This window comes from Chelmon rostratus, chromosome 20, assembly GCF_017976325.1.
Source record: "Chelmon rostratus isolate fCheRos1 chromosome 20, fCheRos1.pri, whole genome shotgun sequence".
NCBI classification, from domain to species: domain Eukaryota; kingdom Metazoa; phylum Chordata; class Actinopteri; order Chaetodontiformes; family Chaetodontidae; genus Chelmon; species Chelmon rostratus.
The window spans coordinates 13,095,675-13,119,072 of NC_055677.1; the positions used below are offsets into that span (position 1 = coordinate 13,095,675).

The 23,398-nt window shown below is 42.6% G+C and overlaps 1 protein-coding gene across 1 annotated transcript in view; it reads right to left on the reverse strand.

The window, feature by feature from the left end:
• The window catches only part of cntnap2a (contactin associated protein 2a), a 314,113-nt gene that overhangs the window by 16,653 nt on the left and 274,062 nt on the right, over positions 1-23,398 (reverse strand). The window contains exons 18-22 of the mRNA XM_041961168.1: positions 22,262-22,432; positions 16,012-16,230; positions 10,396-10,632; positions 5,740-5,973; positions 4,910-5,043 (exon numbers count right to left, since the gene is read on the reverse strand). Of these exons, the coding sequence (XP_041817102.1) occupies positions 4,910-5,043; positions 5,740-5,973; positions 10,396-10,632; positions 16,012-16,230; positions 22,262-22,432 (995 nt within the window). The remainder of the gene's footprint in view (positions 1-4,909; positions 5,044-5,739; positions 5,974-10,395; positions 10,633-16,011; positions 16,231-22,261; positions 22,433-23,398) is intronic.

Here is a 23,398-nt window from a genome sequence, read left to right on the forward strand (position 1 = left end):
CCACAAAAAGGTCCACAGAGGAAGACAGCCAGGGAAGAAACCTCATTTTACCAAACTTTGTCAATTACAACAGCAATTATTGAGATCCTTTCCTTTTACGCCGCACCATTTACACAACACTATTTTCTCCTTTAAGTGCTGTTAGTGCCTCTTAAGTTACATAAAGCTTACATAAGCAAAGTAATCAGGGGGTTAGACAAAGAGAAAATTAACAATGGGTGAAATCTAGCTCCCTTTGTGCTCAAAAGGATCTAATTTAGTCAATGTGCTGTATATATTCACACTAATTTACAGATATGCTGAGAACTTTTTATTTGCGGCAGCTCTGTTTCCTTAATGATATCTGAGAGACCAAAAATAGTCCCACCACACATTAAACATTACACAAGCTAAGTGCAAATAAATGCTAATTTGTTTTTTTAAATAGAAAGTTAAACAACATTATCAAGTAAACTAGTGAATTATTGTTCCGGCTCGTGGCAGCCATTCACACCACTAACGCCAACCGCAGCAACAACTATGTGTGGAGAGGAGAGGAGAGGAGAGGAGGAAGCAGAGATGAGATGTCTGGTGCCTGAAGTGATTCCTCACTTTCATCTCTAAACCCTCGCAGCATGTGAGAGGTTGAGAGAAAGGGAAAGCAAGAGATGGGAATTTATTTTGATCTAGCCTCGGTATGCCTTTGACAGCGAGCTGACCGGACGAGACCTCACAGACTGCTTAAAAGCCGAACACTTGCTCCGTGCACCGCACCCGATATGCCTGCACGCACATTTCAGCAGGTGTTTGTGTGCACATTCAAGCCCACGTGTTGAAATATGCCTCAGGACTAAGAAGGTGATAGATAACCTAAATGCATCAAAGCGGCCTTTGTTATGATGTTTTGTGGGTCTGCTTTTTTTCATGGAAAGACATGATTTTTCTCTTTCAGCCCCCCACCTCTCTCTGACTCCCTGGCCCTTCTTTTTTTCTGTTCTCTCTTCTGCGCCTTGTACTCTCAGATTCCAATTACCACACTTCTACTTGTCTTCCCACTTGTTCTCGGTCATGTCTTTAAACTAAACAGTCGCTGGTCTAAATGCCTTTAAGATTTGGAGCCCTGATAGCAGAGAAGTGAGACCTCTGCAGCCTCAGGTAAACACTCGACTCGCTCTTTTACCCTGGAAATTGAATTTGATCCACTGGCAGGCCCACCAGCATAACTGACTTTTATTGCATCTGAGTCATATCTCTGCCTCTCACTCATGTTGTTATATCTCAGATGAAAGCAGCTACAACAAGCCTTCTGATGAGCATGCTGGCCAAATAATAATGCGTTGGTGAAATTTAAAATGCCGATGGCGAGCTGTAAAAAAGGCATTTTAGGCTTTAATTCCTAATGCAATAACCTGTAATACAATTTCAAACTGAGTAATAAACAAGTGTACATTTCAGCTCATGATAATTCAGTTTGGACAATCAAAAGCAGCCGAAGTTTTGCATATTTTGCACGACTGTAAATGCTGTTGATGGATGACATGTCAAAGAACTTGCTGAATGACTGAAGCTCAGTCTAACGGAGACATTACAGAAAAGATGTCTTGCAGTGGTTTTATAAATCTGCTTTAACTCATTTTATGGCCTCTTGGGGACAGCAAAAACAAATAATAAACAACACTGGCATATCATCACCTTGTTAGCAAACAGCCCCCACTATACATATGCAGCAGATACCGTGCAACATTAGCATTCATTTGGAGCTACTTGGTGAATGTACGGTAAATTCATTGTCCTCCCACCTTGGTGGTCACGTGATCCCTTGCTAATATGGAAATAATGGTTGTTGCTGCTTTAAGTTCGACAGTCAACACCAAAAAAATTCTGCTGGGAAATGCAATAAAATTCTAATTTCTTTCTTGAACATAGCTTAGCCACCTGTTCTGTATCGTGGCGTGAAATCGGGAACAAAAATAGTGTTTGATAATTAACGTCTGTCCTGTGTGTGCGATGTTAGAGAATTCAGTAAGCTGACTGACATCTCCTGTTGGTGCTATCTACTCACTTCACAGTCTTGCTAAGTGTTTCTCTTGTTGCCGTCAGCAAAATATGTCCCATTCCTTGCAACTCATTAGTTGGAATGTGAGCTGCAGTCATGGTTCCTGGATAGAAGTAAATAAACTATTATAAAACCCCTCGAGGGTATGAGGAGGTATGGGAGGTGAGGAGGTGTGGGAGGTATGCTGAGATAGGAGGAGAGAAGTGGAGTGGACTGATGAATTGATTTTGGAGGGGAGCAGTGTGAAGCTTTTGTAGTGAGATGACCTTTCAAAATCTGGCTTGTGCGTGCATGTCTGTTGGTATGCATGTCCACATCTGTTTACGCGTGGATATTAAGTGCATGTTTGTACCTTGAGAAGAGCCCGGAGGCAGTAAGGCAACATGAAAAACTTTTATTCATCAAAGTTATCTTTGTTAGCACACCTTCTGGCTCTACTTCTCATGCGCTATCTACAAACTAATCTATTTTCTCTCTCCATCCCTCCCCCACAGTTCCCTCGCTGATTTCTGTTTTTTTCCCCTTAAATCTAAATGAGCACATCGCGCCCACCGCTGTTTCTCTTAATTCTCATCATTTAAGGACAAAAAGATTCCAAGGATTGTTATTAAGAGTACAGGCTATGCACACGGGGAGTGGTAAACTGGGGATATGAGCTTGATAGTTAGTATTTCAGTCACACAGTGAACACTGGGCTGAACGATCTAGACACAACCAAGCCTTTGATCAACCAGTGGAAGAAGACAGCGTGTGCATGCTTGTATGTGTGTCTGTGATGAGCAGGGAATCTTACATTTGCTCCAATCACTTGCTATGCCAGTAAAAAGGGATGCGTTACGTTGAAGTGCTCCCACCGGGGTGATCAGCAGCTGCAGGATGTGATTTGCTCAGAAAATGAGGACGATTCCCATTGGATTTTTCAGTTTAATGTTCTCGCTGTCTGACTTTTTCACTGTGTTGTGTATATGTAGGTGATGAGAGTGTTGTATGGATGGGGTCATAGCTCCATATACAGATGCAATGCAGTGATTATAGGTTTGCAAGTGAGCAGTGATTCCTTCTGGCCAACATTTTATTCCACCTCAAATGAAAGCAACAGTGAAGGGGCTTCATTTGGGTTGACATCTTGACCACTGCAGCCAGAAGTAGAAAGAACACTCTAATTACACATTCACTGCCAATTACACATCTTGTGTCCTAAGAATAATGCAAGTGAAGAAATCCACCCATACTCTGAAATGAAAGACCTGAGATTCTATTTATAATAATGTTCATTCATATTCATATCTTGTGCACGTTATTCATTTCCTTTATATGCATGTATTAATTCAACACCGTGCAAAAATGTTGTGATTGTACAGTATTTTCTTTATTCACATTTATACTTAATTTGCTCTGATGTGGTAACAGTAATCTGTACAATGTCTCCCCAATCGCATTATACTTGGATGTTTTTTCATTTATTTTTCCAATTAAGTCATGAATAGGATGCTACTGTACATAAGATCAAACTTCATTGGTGCCTGCAGGGAAATACGCTTCTGTCAGCATAAACATTGCAGTCCACAGAGTGTAAACAGTGCAGAATTTAAGACAATAGCTGGATGATTAGTAAAAACAAGTTCACACAAAGTTATTGACAATGTGTTCTCCACACATTTTGGCAGTTTTGTGGAGAAGAGGTGAGTGAGTTTCTGGTTAATGTCATGCCATCTTCTGGCCACTAGGGGGTAGGTGGCCCCTCAATAAAGTGATTATGTGAATGAGTTTCTCTCTGGATATAAAGCATCTATGAAAAATAAATATGCACTCTGTATGAAATGGCTTAACAGCTACAAAAATGTAAATCTTACAAACTTAAAATGCATATGACATTTACACTTAGGAAGCAGAAGTGCACAGCAGTAATGTCACGGTGCAGGATGTGCAAACATGGTGTTCAAATTCCTAATTCTACATGAGGCCATGCACACAGAAACTGTGGAGTACATGTTCAATTCAAGAACTCCAGTTTTGACAATTTCTCTTTTTGGATCTAATTTTTTGAAAAAGACAATTGCATTTGGTAAACAGCCAATGCAGCTGTGAGTTTATGTTCTATTTATAACAGGTGGTTTCCTTATTTTGCAGCCTGCTGCCAAATCTGAGCATTTTAGCCCAGAACAAAGTCTGCAATAGCTAAGCTGAATTTTCACCCCATCCCTGACAGCCACTGACTAAGGCTTGGCTGCATTGATCTGTACTAAGCTGTTTAGCTGCAAGAGCACGCAAACACCCTCCCCCTGACACACACACAGACACACAAACACAGATACACACACATACATATGCAAAAACACACAACACAACAGTCTCTCTTGCTCTGTCTCATATAGATACAGCCATGCACGCCCTTAAATACCTGCACGCACGCACACACACACACACCTACACACACACAAACACACAAACACATGCAGTCACAATCACACAGCAGCCTGCGTGCACTTATACAAACACAGACAGATCGATGCACTCTCTGTTGCTATACTTAGGCTGTCTACTGGAAGTGGATTAACAGTGGCAGAGGACAAGCAGTTTCATCACAGCGGAAGACAGAACAGGACACTGCAGGACACGGACTTAATGCAAACCATCGAACTAACACTGACTCGGGTTGTGCAATTGCGTACTTGAGTATGTGTGTGTGTGTGTGAATTTTTGGCGTGCATGTACCTGTACAGCAAACACATGCATTCCTTGGTTGCTCGTAAGTGGGACTGAAATTGAGACATTAGTCTTTCGGGGTCTGAGAATCAATTAAATATCTAAAGTATGTGTTGGAGAGGGCTCTGATGTGTGCGTCTGGCGTGCATGCGTGCGTGCAGTCTGTACCTGAATGGTGATGCTTCTGTCAACTCGGGACATGTTAATGCTATGCGGCTGTCCGTTGGCCAAGTTACGCTGGTCCACATCTATTGCAAACGGCTCCTTCAGTCCTCCCAGGTTGTACCGCACCTGGAGTGAACCTGAAGACACACAGGACGGTGGTTTGAAACCTGGTCTGGTTGTATGAAACCTCACATCTCTGCCCAACAACTCATGAGCTCTCAGTAGCAAACACCCGAATAGATAAAAGGAATTTTCCAGATATTTCTAAAGCAGTGGGTGTAAAAATACAATCTCTAACAAGTCCATCAGTGTGTTACTACATGATGATACTTAAGAGTTTAAGTTCATTTTGCTCCCTATAATCATTCTTTTTCTGCCAAAAGCATTCTGATTGAACTGAACACTCAAAGGCAAAATGTAGCTCTCTTTCTGAAGCGCTGGTGGTGCAGGGGGTGAGGAATAGTGGGGGAAACCCTGAACGATTCAAAGGGCCCACAGCTTGACACAGGATTATCGATATTTACTGTCTCAGGGCCCTGAGTGTGCAGGGGGGCCAAGAGCTTCTAGCAGCAGCCCCTGGCAGCGTGAGTGTTCTGTAGTTCTATTTCGGTGATGGTGCTGGATTGCTGGAACGCTAGATGGCACTGTAAAATTCATACGCTATTTTATCAAAGCACTTCGATGCATGCTGCCCAGTGGGAGATCACCGAATGAGGAGGGTTTTTGAAGATTATATTGCTTTCCAAACTGTGCTACTTTGCAGTACTAACAAGCATCGCACCAAGTAGACTTCTCAGTGGCGAGCTGCCACAAATTGAGTGTGCGTATCTTACCATTCTGCCTCAAAACAACAGCCAGATAGTCCTGCGTCTTGGAGCTGACGTACATCAGAATAGCTGGAGCGTTGGACGTGCTGAAACTAAAGGCCACTTCCTCCTTTGTGAGATTTGCTTCATGTGGCATCAGGTGGTGTGTCAGGATCTTTGTGTCCCTACTGGCTCCTGCAACCGCTTCGGGCATGAAGTTGTACTTGACCAGCGTTCCCGCCTCAAAGAAACCCCCGACATCTGGGTGAGATGACAGAAGGAAGAAGAAACAAATGTGTAAACGCACAGGTAATGGGAACAGGTGAGCACGCGCAAATGCTGTCAGTGCTGCTTGTCAGTGACGTTACACCACCACAAACAGGGGAATTAACATATTTCATAAATCTATGCAAATCACAACAGATGCATCGATGCATAAAAAAAGTATGGAAGAAAGAATAAACAGAGAGATAGAAAAGAAAAAAAAAACAAAGAAGAAAAACACCTTCCATCAGAAAGAAGCCACAGGGGAAGTGCTTATAAACTCAGGCATGCCAAAACACAACAGGGTAGGTATTATATTGCCAGAGAAAAATAAGCACACACATAAATATGGCTGTGTTCATGAGGTGTAGTAAAGTGGGTGTTAAATTGCTGTGCTCCAGCATCTGAAACCAAACAATGCATTGTTTACCAGTACAACAGACCTAATGGCATATTCCAGCCATTCCAGGGGGCTTATTGATTTTCATAATCAAGTGTTGAGAAGATGGGATCTTATTTTTTCTATACTTCTGTTATTCTCCTTGTTTGTGTTTATGTGTGTGTGTGTGTGTGTGCATGCATGTCCGTGTGTCAGTTATAAAGGGGATAAAAGGCACAATGTGCGTGAAATGAAAGAGAATGGTTAAAGGGAAAGCAGCGAGCCTCGGGTGGAGTGTCTGTGTGTGTGTAAGTTCCATGGACTATTTCTTGGCATGTTTGCCTTCCCTCAGTGGCAGCAGTGAAAATGTATAACTACACCCAATACGATTGAGGAATACTAAGTGAACACATTTATGCGTCTTATTTCAAAGCTTCACTTCACCCATCGTCTCCCACTGGACACAGTACACTAAATACTTCAAGCTGCATTACTTAAATTTAATAGAAGGCTTATTACTAGGAAAGTTCTCCGACTGGTATTGGAGTATAGGCAGAATCTCACCTCCACTCAGCAACACCGCAATTTTCTTCTCTCCTCTGCTGTGCACTGATACAGTTTTGATCTTTGGAAGTCTGGAGAGACCCATTTCACCAATTGTTCTGTGTTAACCGGGCGGAGAGCTTGTGAGGTTTTCAAATAGCCTGCCTCTCACTTCGTTCTCTGATGCCACTGGATTGTTCACTGTCTGCCAAGATCAATGCTGCTGGGTATTAACAGAATCAGACTTAAATCAGACAAAGTGCAGCATTTCCATCAGAGCGGCACGCTTCATTGAATTCCTGCCATCAGTTACGAAACAAATGAACAAAACAAGCCACAATATCTATGAACAAAGGGCAACAAAAGCTCGCTTCTCACCGCACAGCAACACTCACATCTTGAGACCCTATTGTTTGTTCAGTCTCAATCCTTTCGAAATGCAGGGGGGCCGAGAACTTAGTTTTATTTCAAAATGTATGCATGAAATATGTTGTTTCAGAGTTAGTTGTGTTCATGCATTTTAGAGTGAGTGAGAAATATCCAATTATGCTAACCTAGCTGATGTTATTAAGTCATTGTAGGAGCCACATTTAAGTTTATTTTGCTTGCACTCATATTTTGTTTTTTTTCTGCATTTTGTGAGATTGCATCCTCTATAGGTGGCGAATGGTGCCACCACCACTGGGTAGATGGTTGCCAATTGCACATGACTGGAGGAGGGCAGGCAGCAGGATACAGTCATTGACCTCGCCCGCCTGTGACGCACGCTGCTCACCTGTGTTGAATAGTGTCTTGCAGTGGTGCTATTTAACAGACTTTATCTTTTGCATACCATTGCATCCTTTTGTTTGTATTTTCTTTTATTTGTCATAAAACTGGCAACAATTCCAGTCAACCATCTTGTTGGATGATTAAGGGTGTGAGTCTGACACTGTGAAATCTGCCTTCTGGTCTAATGGGAAAACGGATAGGACTTGGGCTAAAGGATGCAACAGTTACAACTGGCAGTTTGTGGTGGAAATTAGCCGTGGCAACTAATTTGCATGGAACTAACTAACTTGTGTGGTGCGACCTGTTTTAATTCAGTGGTGCGTAAACCTCTGCATTATAACTGGGCTAAATCTGCACTTAGCAAAGAACTTGTGCAGCTGGCCGCAATCTTGCCATCCTCTTCACTTTAAGGCTTAACAGTCTTACATTTTATCTGTGTTCATACAAACCGGGGCCTTTCTGTAACCTGTCTCAGCCTTCTCTGCCCTGCTGAGAAAAAAAAAAAGAAGAGAGACTCTGACTATCCGCCCAGAGCCTCAGCAGCAACACACACAATTGTCTGGAAGCATAAGAGGGAATGAGAAAACTCCGCTCCCGGGCAGGGACCCTTTATGTGTGTGTGTTTTATGTCAGCGTGTGAAGAAGTTTTGGAAAGGGAATTTGTGCAAGCATGCAAACCTCTACAGGTATGTACGTACAGTATGTGCTCATTTTGTGAGTTTGTGCGTGTGTGTCTGTGTATAATGTGCACAGTTGTGACCCTCAAGGGCAGAAAAGCAGGAGGATGAGAGTGTATAATAATAATGCTGTGGAGTCCCCTGAGCAGTGTGTAAATATGGATACAATGGAAATGCACTATGCAATTATGGCGGGCTTCATGCATTTTTCACTGGCTGGGAGAATGGGGAGAGAGGGGGAGATTAAAGGGAGAGAAGGGGAGAAATTCGGAAAGAGAAAACAGGAGAGGGCCGACTGGGAGAGGAGAGAGCAAAGGAGAGGGCCGGAGAAGACGCCAGAAAATTTGGAGGGAAAAGTAAAAAAGGAGGAAGGAGAGGAAGAAGAGAGGCAGAGCAGAGGGGCAAAAGAGAGAGCAAAGAGAGGGAGGGAGGAGAGGAGGGAGGAGAAACCAAAAGTAGAGAGACGAGTGAGAAAAGAGGAGGAAGGGCAGAGATAAAGGAGAGAGAATAGAATAGGTAAAGCATGTGAAGGAAAAAAGAGAAGAAGAGAAACTGGGAAATAGGAAAGATTTTAGATAGAGACGAGAGTAGCACAAAGACAAAAAAAGAGCAACTGTGGATCGCAGCCGAAAGGATCGGGAGAGAGAGAGCAGACGTGAGAGGAGGAGAAGAAAGAAGCTACATGTGTGCAGAGAGAGGGAAACACAAGGAAAACAAAAAAGATGAGGACTGGAAGCAAAGATGAGTGAAAAGAAGGGAAGGAGGAGACAGGAGAGGAAGAGAAGCATGCACAGAAACAAACAGACACAAGGGTGTGCTCTCTCCCTTTCTTTGCCTCTTTTTTTTTCTGACATACACACACACGCACGGAAACACAGACACACACCCTCAAACACAGACAGTAATCTCTATTCTCTAAATCCTGAAATGCCTGATTGGTTATGACAGAATTCAGAGGAGGCCTTCTCATGTCTTACACTAACATCACCACACACTGTCACCCTCTCCTCTGGCACACGCACACACAGACACACACACACACACACACAGACACACACACACACACACACACACACACACACACACACACACACTTTGCCTTTCTGTCATCTTGTCACCCCCCTGCCATGAGCACAGGGGGAAAACACTATTCGGCTTTAGGAAACAAATTAATTCACGTGTCGGGGATCAACTCTCTGACTGGGAGCTAGCTGAAAGCCTCTGACAGCACTGCTGCTCTTCTCCCCAGAGCATTTTATGAAAACTTGTTTTGGGAAGTAGAACTTTAATGCTGTATCTAATGAATCCCTGTGAAACAAACATGATGTTTTAGCAATATGTCACAATGCCGGAGCGGAGCTGCGGCGTGACATTTCTCATCTCTGAACTTCGAAAACCAAGAGCTACCCACCGCTTAGTGAAGTGACTTGCATTTTGTTTTTCGGTTTGATCTCTCAGCCCTGCGTTTGCAGTTTTATCATTCAGCGAGTGCGCTCTAAAGTCAGGGAGAATTGGTGGGTAAGCACAATATCACTTTCAATCGATGCCTTTTATCATAAGCCCAAACACTTTGAACGCCGACAGCTCCAAACTGAATGGGAAGTGAGGACAATCACAGAGCGCAGCAAAAACCACAGTGGGTTGTGAGGCGGTGAAGCTCATTGAAACATAACAACCCCAGCAGTAATCCTGCCACTATTAGACGCTGTTTTTTTTTTTGCGCTAAAGAGTTACTGCGCCAGTAATAATGTGGCTTCATAAAGGTGCCCTTCCTCAAACAATGGTTTGAATAAAGGCAAAAAAAAATTGGTTATCTGCTATTGCTAGATACCTCTGGGAATTGCAAAAAACCCTGCAGTGCAGGCAAAAAGGGAAACAGAATCTGACAAAAAAAAAAACCTGAAAACCAACGCAGGGGGGCATAGATTTGTCTTTCAATTGAAGTTTTGAAGATGAAAAGCAGTGTGATGCCTTTTAGTGGCATTTATAGTCCCATGATCTACCTATTAAATAGAGACTGAAATCTTTCTTTCCTTAAACGCCTCTCACCTCTGGTGCAGAATGGGCCGTCATAAGCAGTGTCGGTGCAGTCGCACAAGTAGCCGTTGTACTTCTCCACGCACTTCCCTCCGTTCCGGCAGTACATTCCAAAACTAGTGCAGTGGCCTTGGCAACCGGGCTTGACCCCGGGCGTGACCTTGGCCCTCTCTTCCAGGTCGAGGGTGATGCCGTTCATCCTTAGGGCTCGGATGCAGCCCAGGAACCCCCTCTGCCCCCCTGCGGCACCTGAGGAGCGAGGGAGGGCGGTGTTGGTGTAGCAAGAATACGTGGCGTTGGGAGATAGGAGAGAAAAAACATAAAGAGAGGGAAGGGAGAATGAGTGGAAGCCAGGGTCACAGCAGTCATTTTGAATGCAAGACGCCATTTTAATCTCTTTTAGAAACGTTAATATCCTCACGCCTGGAGGAAGCCACTGGTGTCACGTTAATTGTTCCGACTGTGACGCCGTTCTTGCAACAACCTTCAACTCGTTTGATTTCTTCACCAGCTGAAGCAGCCCAGTGAACACTGTGCCTTAATGAACATCTCACACACATGCACACGCAAATGGACGCACGAACCCACGGAGGCGACACACAACAGGCCAACACGCACATTTAAAACACATCATGCACAGCGCACCTGACTTGAAGGAGTCAATACAAGCATCAATGTTTAGCCTTGGGGTGTTGATAGCCATTCCTCTAAAGTGCCTCAATCGTCATTCTGGCCTTGCACCATTACAGTCTAACTACCCATTAACTTGGACAGGGTAGGGGTGTTAAATAGATTAACGTGAGCCTAAATGACTATAGCGATAAACACACTCATAAACATACACCCACAGGTATAGATTGAAATGTACATAAGCGCACCCACAGAGGACAGCTACACTGCGTGGATAAACACACAAGTTTGGGCGCACACTCATGCACGCTATCATTAACAAGAGCCGAGGGGCATTTCAGTTCTGAAAACCTCTCAGTTGCATCCTTTGGATTACAGAGAAGTGCCCATTCGAGAAGACACGCGAAGGAGACTTGAAGACACGCCATCACACACACACAGTTTCCACCTTCAGCAGCTGCGTTCTGATGCACAGCTCTGCCAGCTCAGCCACACAGGTACCACACAGATATAATAAGATTACTAATACATGTACTTTGATTTCCTCCAGCAGATACATTATTCACATATCAGGATGCAGCAGGGCTTTCAGACGCTTTCTCGACTTTCCATTCCCACAACTGATTTGACTTTTAGTAGACCTGTTAATTAATCTATTTTGTACCACTGATTGGCTGGAGGTTTCTGCCACCTGTTTACCCAGGTCTAAATCAGCCTCTGATTAAACAGACAGCAGGCTCTGATGCCTGCGGAGACCAGCATGGACAAGTACACACACACATGCACTCACACACAGGTGCATACAGTGTCTCTATAGCTCACAAATGGTGTGTAATAGAGCCTGACTGAAGTCAATATTGGCTAATCACAGATTTATTCCTTTTGGCGAATATGGTGGCAGATAATGCAATGTAATGCTGTGCTACAATCAGGTAAATATATTTAGTTCAATGTATTTATCTAATATTTACAAGCAATCATTTCATTGTAATGCATTTTTTATTCCATATTTACAGGTTATGGTCATGCTTGAGAATTAAGTTTACTGCTGATTGTAAATTCTCCTTTGTTGCAACCAAATCTGAGCGATCCTTGTCAAACAGATTCATTTTATATCTTATATATATATATATTATATATATATATATATATATTATATATATATATATATATATCAGACATTTAATGATCCAATTCTTTCTTAATTCTCAGTATCAGCCTTAAAAATTGGATTGGTCAGACACTAGAGTATGCACACACACACACACACACACAAATACAAAAACACATGCACAGAAATACATGGATACAGAAATTCAGACACATAAACCATAATAAGTTAAACACACACGCAGCATGTGTTTGCACCTACTTATTTATGGCTGTAATGTGTGTGGCTAAGAGCATGTTACCCTGTAATGATGTGCTAATGAGGAAACACTTCGTATAAATTAGGACATGTAGGGTACACACTCACCCACATACACACACAGAATATACAACAGCCAAATACTCAATTAAAAGAGACGTCACAAAACGTCACCTTTTGACCTCCGCTGTGTGTTTGTATACGATGGTGTGGATTATGCATTGTTCAGTAATGATGAAGCAATGAATAAACCTGCAGTATGCACTTCAATACAGTGCACAGTTATGGAATGGACATACACTATGCAAGCCTGATGCAACTATGCAGATAAATTGCCCATTTTACACCAAAAGGCTGTGCATCTGCTGCTTTTCTTCCATTATCACTGTTTAAGTGGGTTAATAGAGTGGTGGTGCTGTATGTCCTATCTCTCTCTGTTTGTCTGTTTGCTGCGCAATACAGAAAAGATCCTCAGTGTTTACCCACTCTATGTTTATTACTTTAGGATGTATTGGTTTTATATGAGTATTTTTGATTCATATTGTCTAAATGTCATTTCAAAAGCCCTCCTAACCTACCAGAATTTCCAGGGGGCGAGATATTATCATATAAATCCAATTTTACCAGCCCAGTGTTTTATATCTGTTGGTTTACAGCAATGTTTTTTTTTTTTTTACCGACTATCTCTCTTAAAGGTCCATAATGGGTTTGCTTCTGATGGATCCCTGCATTGAAATTGTTCTTGTGTATTGCAATAAGCCCGAGTCTACAGTAATTCATCACACCTATGTGTTAATGTATAGTATAAATAAAAAAAAGTAGCAGCACAAGAGCACGAGCAGAGTTACATTTCAGAAGATTAATCCTGGCTAAACTTTAATCACCACTGCATCAAAATTAGATGCTACAAAACGTACTCTATTAGAACTGTAGGTGAGGTCTTTATACGGCACCGTGTTATTATGTCTGTACCCGTGTCACAGAGATGCTTCACTGCTCTCATTAAATGTTACCTACTGTCTTGGCAGGTGAGCGAGGCTGGTTTCCCTGTGACAGGTGTCGCACACATGCAGTTAGTAGCAACAAGCAAGATGTCCGTCCACGAAGACACAGGCGAGGGAACGCACACACACACACAAAAAAAAACACAGCAGAAAAGAAAGACAAAGCATTCCACAAACATGCAAAATCATAACAAAGTGTGATTGTGAGCATTAATCAAAAGGGAAATCAAAAGAACAGATGGTGCTTTAGAAGATTTATAGTTATGTGCATGTATGAAGTGAATTGGGGAGCTAAAAGTTAACAGTGTGAAGTAAATGACAGCAGGCTGATGGTATAACATTTACTCTCAAGGCCATTAGAGCAAATGAGCCACTGTGCAGTAAACACTAAAGCAATCAAATGCTTGATGAGGAGCATATTGATTGAGAAAGAGAGAAGGAGATGATACAGAGAGCGATATGAGAACAAGGTGAGCAAAATGAAGCTCCCTGTTGTACCTCCCTCCTGTGTCTTTATGTAAATTACACAAATATCTTTTTATAAAATATTTTTATTTTTATTTATTTTAGGTGGTCTGGATGCCATTGTTTCCTTGTCCCTCCCCACTTTCAAACAGCCACATCAATCAGAGACAGGTGTGAAGTGACAGAGGATGTTCCAAAGAAGAATCGCTCTTTTCCTAATCTCTGGATCAAACACAGAAGGATCTCTATCTTTCCTGGATGTCAGAGGCCAAATCTAAACCACTTCCCTGTAGTGGCTGGGTCACTTCCTGTGCGCCACACTGTAACTTCTCAAAGCAATCCTCAAATGAGGATTAAACAGGGATTAGAGATTAGATATGAGAAGGTGCTGCGACCTCGGCGGCTGTTGGTACAACCCTGATTCCAAAAAGGTTTGGACGCTGTGCAACACGTAAATAAAAACAGAATGCAGCCATTCGCAAATGAACCGACATCAGTTTTATCCTTGCTTGTGATCGACTGAGCCTTACCAGGATGCCCCTTTATACCCAATCATGATACTATCACCTGTTACCAGTAAGCCTGTTCACCTGTGGAATGATCCAAACAGGTGTTTTCGGAGCGTTCCACAACTTTCCCAGTCTTTAGTTCCTCCTGTCCCAACTTGTTTGAAATGTTTTCCATCAAATTCAGAGTAAGCAGATATTTACAAAAATCAACGAGCTGATGAGGTCAAAGGTTAAATATATTGTCAGTATTAGCAAGTCATTACATTCTGCTTCATTTATGTTTTATGTTTTGTTTTATACAGTGTCCCAGCTTTTTTGTCCACTATCACCTGTGCTTCTCACACACGGCAGGCCTGAGCCTTCTCTTGTCTACTTTCGACAGAAAAGCCAGAATACACACATGCAAATGAGGCGATGGCCGAGACGCTATCTGGAAGTCATTACGTTCCAGGTTTCATAGCCGCGAGCCGCACAGTGACGAAGCCTTTCTCACCCCTTTCCATTTCACTAAATGAAAGCACAAATACACTGAGAGGCAAATTGGGACGCGATAAGGTGAGGATGTTTCAGCGGCGTTCGAATCAGCAAAAGTGATGAGACGATGAAATTATATAATAAACGGGGATCGCGGAGGGTAAGGCTATCACATCGGGGTGCCTGATTGGAATTTGAAACAGTTTCCTTTGGGCAGAACTTTTTCTGTGAGACAGTAGGAACTCTGTGATCCGGCTCAGCACTTTTCCTTCTATCCGCAAATCCCTACAACTGTTTTAGCCCAGAGTATTGATAGCTCAGCACAAAAGGTAGATGAGACAGAGTGGTGAAAGCGCAGGGAGAAAACTGGACGGATCTCCTGTCATTTTGAACTTGTTCAAAATGACAGAAGAGGCGTTGGAGAGGATGATGAAGCCATGAAGAGCAAACCAGACCCCTTAATAAAATGGAGTTATAATTGGTGTGATATTACAGGTTTGATCTGTACTTTATATATAGAATGCATGAGCGTGGGAGAGGGGAAGTCAGAGGGTTGATATCTTCTTTGTGCAATGATTTTTGAAATATAAAGTAAAAGTATGAAAGAAATGACCTTTACAGGAAGTGAATTAAGTCAGTTTTAGTCACATGCCCTCACAGCCAGCACGGAGGCTCAGTTCTAACTTTATTAAAAAATGGATGAGTTTCTGAGGATGTGCTTGTCCACATGTGTGCCTATCCTAAAATGTGAAATGGCTGTGTGTGTGTGTGTGTGCTGGATTAACATTAACTTAATTAGCATTGGCTGTGGCTAAGCTGTACTGAAGCCTCTTCAGAGAAAAGCCTGTGATTTCCAGTAAAGGCGGCTACATCTTTAACTTCTGCAGCAACCAGACGTCCTCACAACGGATGTCTGCATTTGAGCGCAGCATTACTGGGAATACAGACAGCACACATAGTTTTTTAATTCAGTGCAATTACATGATTGATATGTACTTCGGCATTTGCTTTCCATGAATAAGAGCTCGTAATTATGCCATGTTTGTCTCTTTGACTGTCCCTCCTACACAAAGAAGATATTAAATATTCAAATTGCAATCAAATGTGTGTACGTGAGTCATTCTTACACATTAAGGTTGTTAATTGTTTGGATTGTGTGTGTGTGTGTGTGTCTTACCCACGTAGAGCTGGCTGAACAGCTCTAACCGTGTGTGCCCCTGTGCAGGAGCAAGCTGAGACGCCCGGTATGTCTGATCCAACTGAAGGACCGCCTCTTTGACGTTTCGCTCGGCCATCACGCGATGCCACTGGTCGTCATTGAGGGGTGTGTCCGAATGTACCGTTAGCTCCACAGGTCCGTTTCCGACGTCAAAGGAGAAGGAGACGACTTTAGGAGCTGCAGAGAGAAAGAACAAAGAAATTCACCTGAAATCATAACTAACATCAGAACTTTCTAAAACCCATAAAGTCCCTGTTCTGTCATAGTCCACTTTCCAGGTAAATATGTGTTCAATTTCTAATCTAATGGCTCATTTGTTTCAAGGCTATTCATTCGGCTGGTATAGATTTCAACTTTGCAATACACGGCTGCTCACAGCTTTGGACAGGACTAATCTCACAGACAGTCGATAGGTGCCAGGAACAGTTGGGTTTGCATGACATGAAGTTGTATGGCAGCAGTTTCCATGTGTTTTCTTCTTTTTTTTCTTTTGCTGTTCTTGAACTTTTAGAGGTTTGTCAAGTTTTGTTGCAGAGAAGAAAGCCAAAGAGTGAGAGGTGAAACAGAGAAAGCGTTGAAGAGAAGAGAGAGAGTGTGTCAATGAACAAAGAGAAGTAAAATGAATGAAAAATTAGTGCAAAGAACAAGATGGACTTGTTTTTCTGCATGATTAATTTCCATCATCCTAAAGTACATGGGTTTGTGTGTGTGTGAGTGTGTGAGTTTTGGATATGATGTGGGAAATTAAGGAAGTTGAAATGCCATAAAGTGTATTGCTACTCCATAGTTCAGTTGCCTAATACTTACACAAACCAACAGGGGGCACTGTTATATCTTTTATGGCCATAACAGGCCAAATGTTCAGCGATATTTCTGAATTAGTGTGTGTGTGTGTGTGTGTCCACAACCTATCCATTCCAGATGTTTTTGCTACTGCTTGCTCTGTTACCGTCTGATGGCTTTTAACCTCTCTGTAGGGAACAGCACTCAATCCATACACTCTTTGTGTGTATGTGTGACAGAAAAGGAGAACATAGATATTGTATGTCTGTGTGCGTGTGTTTATGTGTTTGTGTGCGTGTGTGTGTATGTGTGTGTCCTTATTTCTAACTCCATCACAACTTGACACAGTCAGGTAAATAATTGTCTTTTAACCTCTCTGTAGGGAACAGCGATCAGTCTATACCCGGGTGTGTGTGTGTGTGTGTTTGTGTATGTGTGTCCTTGTATTTCCAACTCCATCTCAACTCAATACAGTCGGGTAAATAATCTCCATAAGACCAGATATTAAAAAATATGTTCTGAGACAGTAATAACCAGACGTAGTCATCAGTATGCATCCTATTTGAATATACTTTGATGCTATGTGGCACTTCTGACACTGTTGGTGTGCATTCACAGGTTCGATCATAGTGAGATACGTCACTGTTGCTCTCAACATGTTCATTGTGTGTGGACAAGCACTGCAAAATATCTTTTTGCTTTGACCGATGAAAGGAATAAAGCAACAGCGAGAAAACAATGTGGGAATTATTTTTCGCTGCTTGGAAAGACAATTTGCAATTGGCAAATTAAAAGCCAATTTGACTCTTTTCTTAATGTTTGGTGCCACTGAGAGGCTGCTGTATGAAAGCTAGATATTATGGGTGGCGCCGTATGGTGGTTATCGGCACCAGCGTGCCGCAGTCATCGAGATGATAGATAACCACTTCATGCCTCTATATGTTACTGCTTCATTGTGGCTTCATTAGGCTCAGATATTAGAGTGGATAATTTTATGTAATGGTCAATGGGGAAATGAACTTTCTTCTTTCCCTTTGCCTAATCAATATGCCTGGCCATTTTCCTCTTTTTATATCGCTTTCATCTAATTATCTTTTTTCACTCGACCTTTTCTTCCATTCTTCTAACTCTTGCATCCCTTCTACAGTACGCACTCAGTCTTTTTTCTTATATCTCTTCTGTTTATTCCTTTATCTTTCTCTCATTTTTTCTCTCACTTCTTTGTTCTTTTGTTTGCTTGCTCTTTCTTTCTTCCTTTAACCCATTGGTCCTCTGAGTCTATCCTCCCTTCCCTGTGTATTGCTTCCTTCATCCCTTCATTTCTTCATTGTTCGGCCTTTACTGCTTGCTTCCTTGCATTAACACACCCATCAGTCTTATCAGTCCCTTTGCCCTCCCTTCTATCATTCCTCCCTTCTTTTCTTTGTTCCTTGATCCCTTTTATTACAGACATTATCACCTCCACCAACTGGAGATGCAAAGACACCAGAAACCATCCCAGCAAAAGCCTGGGTGTGCTGAATGCATTAAGGTATAGATAAGATAAGATAAATCTGAAAAAGTGACAGTCAGCTAGCCACAATGCACGCCACACAGCAGCATGTGGAGAAACAGACGCATGCACACACAGTGATATAAACCCTCTGACTAGCTTTACTACACTGAATTAACAATGTCTGTATGCACGGAGCATGTCTGCGGGGCAGGGAAGAGCAACATCAGTTATTTTAAATGCTGAAAGAAAGGCAAACATATATCAGAATACCCCAACAGAAACAAAGCTATAGGAATGCTGCTATAGCAACGCTGAACGGCATGTGAGTGTGTCTGTTTTAGCAGCATTGCAGAGCAAGATGGATGCCCTAAAACCTTTCTTTTTTATTCTCTGTCCATAGGCAGGAATGAAAACTTAAGTGCCCTCAGAGCACAGAAGTTGCCTCATCAATTCACACAACCCTGATGGAAATCTTAAGCGTTGATGTGCGTGTGTGTGAATGTAATTCTGTGTGTGTGAGGTATACTTGCATGTATAGAGAAACCCCAGCAGAGCTTTTTATTTTCACTATATGTTTGCCTATTCATCTTCTAATATGCAGGCTGGAAGGGCCAAGTTCTAAATTATGCGTTAGCACAGCACAACCAAACAATGATAAATCGTGAAAGAGATTGTGCCTTTATGTGAGCGATCGCTGCTTGGGTGGGTGTGCCTATATGTGGGTGTGTGTTTGTCTAATGTGAAGATTCATTTTGCTGCTCATCTATTTTCAGATGGCTGGCCGTGCATTATCCCTTCGATCTCTTTCCTGTTACACCTGCTTGTTCTTTGTTGTTTGTCTGTTAGCCTTTTTGCTTTGCCTTTTTCACTCCTGGGACGGCTGGAACCGTCTGGCCCCTTGAAGGAGGGAAGCTCCATTTAAGGACGAGCCAAGCTTGGAGTGCCACAGCAAACCTGCTGCTGTTGAAACGCGACTTAAAGCAACTTCTCAAAAAGCTGAGCATCTCTTTGTGACAAAAACGCTCTTCAAATAAAACTTTCTTGTGTTTATCAGCAAAAAAAAAAACCTTTAATGCTCACAATGCAAAGTATAGAACAGATACAGATTAGAGATAAAGATTCAGTTCTGACAGATATTTGAAGACTCTGGCTGGCTGCTTTGCTCCTTAGTAGATAACTAGATATTTCTTTAAAAGTCAGAAGGACATCTGACAACTTTAAAATGCTACAGCTGCATAGACCACTGCTAAACTTCGGATGTAAACTTGGTGTCCGCCTGATCTTCACATAAAAAAGGCAATAACGCAATTTTATAAGCCAAGGTCTTCAGTGGCAAAGTATATTTCTCTGCTGGATCCCAAACTGAAAACATTTATAACCTTTGGGCAAGACTATCACTGAAGTTGCAGCCCCTTAAGTGCTCAAAACATGGCACATACATACTTTCCGCTGAGCTTGAGAGCAGAGAAGTAAAGCATTTCTGTATTTAGGGACCTTTCTATCTGTCCTCAATCCTGTTACTAGCCCAGCTCACATGGTCTTGAAAGCGTCTTCAACGCTGCCTCTCAAATCTGTCTATGCCTACTCCTTGCTATGAAGATTCAAAGAGAAATAGAGTCCACATGAGTCTGCTGAGGTCACAGTAATGTGTGCTTTGTACAAGGTCGCGTGTGTGAGTCTGCAAATGTGTTGAGCTCCTGCAAAAGCAAAGCTATGCTATTCTGGCCTAATGCTAGTCATTTCATGCCCTGACGGGATTGCAGCAGATACAGTTTTTGCACCAGCGAGAGGGCAGAGATTATGTGTGTGTTTATGTGTGCGAGCGTGTGTTTGCGCGCACGCAAGTCGTTTTTTGCGATTGTGTGTCTAAACGTGTGCTGTGGGGCAAAATGCAAGATGATACCGAGGGAGAGGAGAGAGGAAATCGATGTGGGGGCATTTTAAAAGCCTTGGGAGACACACACGCACGTGCGCTCGCGCTCACACACACACACACACACTCCCTATCTCCTCTGGCCTGCTGTGCAGCCGTGACAGACTAGATACTTACTGTATCTTTATGTGTTTTTGTGTGCACGTTGTGTGGAAGACAAATACCAATACCCTTTGGCAAACTTCTCACTGTTGCATGTACAGTATAGCGTCGGCACATTGTTTTTCTTCTGCAAGAACAAGCGTGTGCATGTATAGGTGTGTATTTGACTTTGTGCAAGTGCTAGTTAAGCTGTAAGAATTGGGGGGAAAAAAAATAAAAAGCTTCCAGAACTTTAAGGCTATAAACCAGCAGACATAATTCAGTGTAATGGCTTTAGAAAGCACTTTGGCTCAAAAATCATCTTTCGACTTTGTGTCTATTTACTGGTTGGCATTTTGACACAAAATGGCGGGCCAGGCACACCAGCAGGAAATTGTAAGTAAGCGCGTTTGACACCAAATGTTCAAATCCCTTTGAATCCTAATGAAATGCAATTAGTCATCTATCGACAGCCATGCTGTGCCAGGAACCTCCTTCACAATGCAGCCCGCCGATTAATGAAGGCCGAGATGCTAACATTCCTGATCTCAGCGGCTCCACCGAGGCCGCTGGGGTGTTAATTCAAGCCGCTGGAAAAAGATCACAGAAACCCGCTGCATGACATGTCAATCACAAGTCAGAGAAAGGACTTAGACAATGTGACATGGGTGCAAGGCTCTACGGTTTGCTCTTTAAAAGTTTTTCAGTTCGATCCTTACCAAAACTACAGATGTGAAACCTCCCCAGGATCATGGTCCGACCAAACAGCCGAACCTTGGTCTAAAGAGGTCCGCATCAAACTGAACCATGGTCTGATATGTTTCTAGTGTGAAAACGTCTTTTTTGACGGTTCAGACTTTTGGATCAACTACAGGACGTAACGCCAAGCTGTCATCAGAACCAGAAAAATGAGCCATGGAGCACATGGGGAGAGGAGGAGACCAAGTTTTTAATTAAAATATGCTACAACAACGTTACAGAAAGTCAACTGGAAAAAACTCATAAAAAGGTCGACACCTTCCAGGTATTTTCAGAGGGGATGACGGAGCGAGGACAAGGACGTTCATTTGGTGAATTCGAACTAGTCTCGAACTAGAGTATTGCTGTTGAAGTTGGTGCTGCTGGTAGTAATGCCATAATATTATTATTAAGGTGGCAATAAAATGGAATGATCTGTTGACTTTTCTCCTTTAAATCAAAGTCAGATGCACGTCCGTGTACAAACCCATCAATGTAGGTGGTGCTGATGACAGGAAGTAGATATGTCATATAAAGGTCTTTAGTGCGCTCGCATAATTACAGTGTGAAACTAAAACTAAACAGATCAAATGTACACAAGGTAACGCAAACATGAACCTTGGTTTGGACTTTCAGATGTGAAAGCACCCTTAAACGCTCCTACGTGTCTGAATGATTTTTTTTAAAGAAAGAGAGAGACACTGTGTGTGTGTGTGTGTGTGTGTGTGTGTGTGAGTGTGTATGTGTGTGTGTGAGTGTGTGTGTGTGTGTGTGTGTGTGTGTGTGTGTGTGTGTGTGTGTGTGTGAGGGCTTGTGTTTTGTCATCCCTGAAAATGGGTGATTTGGTTAAACAGAGGTACATAATGGACATAATTATTGCACACACCAATTACCTTAAATAAATGATTGCTCGCTCTTGCAATCACACAAAGTAGTGCACCACAATCAGGAAGGCAATTGAATGGTGTGTGCGTCTGCATCAGTCTGTGTGTCTACGTGAGTCTGAGTGTGTGTGTGTGTGTGTGGTGACAGGTTGCACCCAGTGCTATCAGACTGACTGCTGGATTGAACCTCATACTAGGCTGGATGGAGAGTCAGAGCGACACAGAGAATAAGAGAGGTAAACATAGAGGGGAATGACTCTCATGCACACACAGTATCGCTCGGATGCATCTTACATTTCAGCTCCAAGCGGATGAAGTCAGTGTTGCCTAGGTTTTCCAGGAAGACGCCGTAGGGTGCGCTGGTCTTGAAATAGAAGGAGATGTCAGCGCTGGTCTCACCCTGGAAGGTGGCGAAGTGCAGGTAGGATGATGGGGTGGTGAACGATGCGGCATTCCAGTAGTTATCTGTGGGAGAAAAAAATGCAAACAGAATCACAAATCTGAGCCAGCCCATCACACATACATCTTCTGTACCCTCCATTAGCACTGTGGCAAACACTACAACCCATTCTGATAAGCTGCAGAATAAATTTATTGTGGAAACAGTTTCATTTCAAATGGTTATGTATCCATTTTCATTTCATTCCAAAGAGCTATCAATCTACTCTGGATAAAACATTGTTATCTCACTCCCATTGTTTAATGTGGCTCATTTAATATCTCTTCAGTAAAAATGATCCCATCACCTAAAACTGTATGTCTGTGCAAAGGTTTTAACGTAGGCTGCAATTTCCTGCAACTTCAATAGTATTCAAAAGAAAGTTGATTATATCACAATAGCAGAGAGAGACAATTTCTTTTCTTCTGAATGAGGACCTGAGAAAGGGACGAGGGTACATGGACAAAGTGTTGCAGGATTTTTGATAACAACTTTTCTAATGACTTTTATGAAGCGAAACCAGCGGGGGCTAATGAAGACAAAGTAGCAGCACGTTAAACAGCTGCTGATGAATTATCAGACTGTGGTTGATGAAGTGACTTCTCTGCTGTCTCCTCTCCTCTCCTCTCCTCTCGCCTTGCCATGTCTCTGTCTCGCTCCTATCACTCAAGGAAGATGAAGAGTAGGGAGGAAAGAAGCGGAGGAGGAGGAGCAGAGGCGTGGAAAGGATAGAAGAAGAGGAAAGAGGCCAGGCACGGGTGAGAGGACAGAATATTGAAGAAGTGATGGAAAAGAGGGAAGTAAAGTCATGCAGAGGGCAGATGACAGGAGGAGGAGGAGGAGGAGGATGAGCTGGGCTGCACATGGAGAGCAGGAGGAAGAGGAGAAGAGTGAAGGCTAATGTGGTATCAGCTGTGTGAGATTTCTTTGATGCCTCAGAGGATTGGCTGCAGAGCCTCAACCATAACCATGGAGGAACAGTGAAGAGGAGC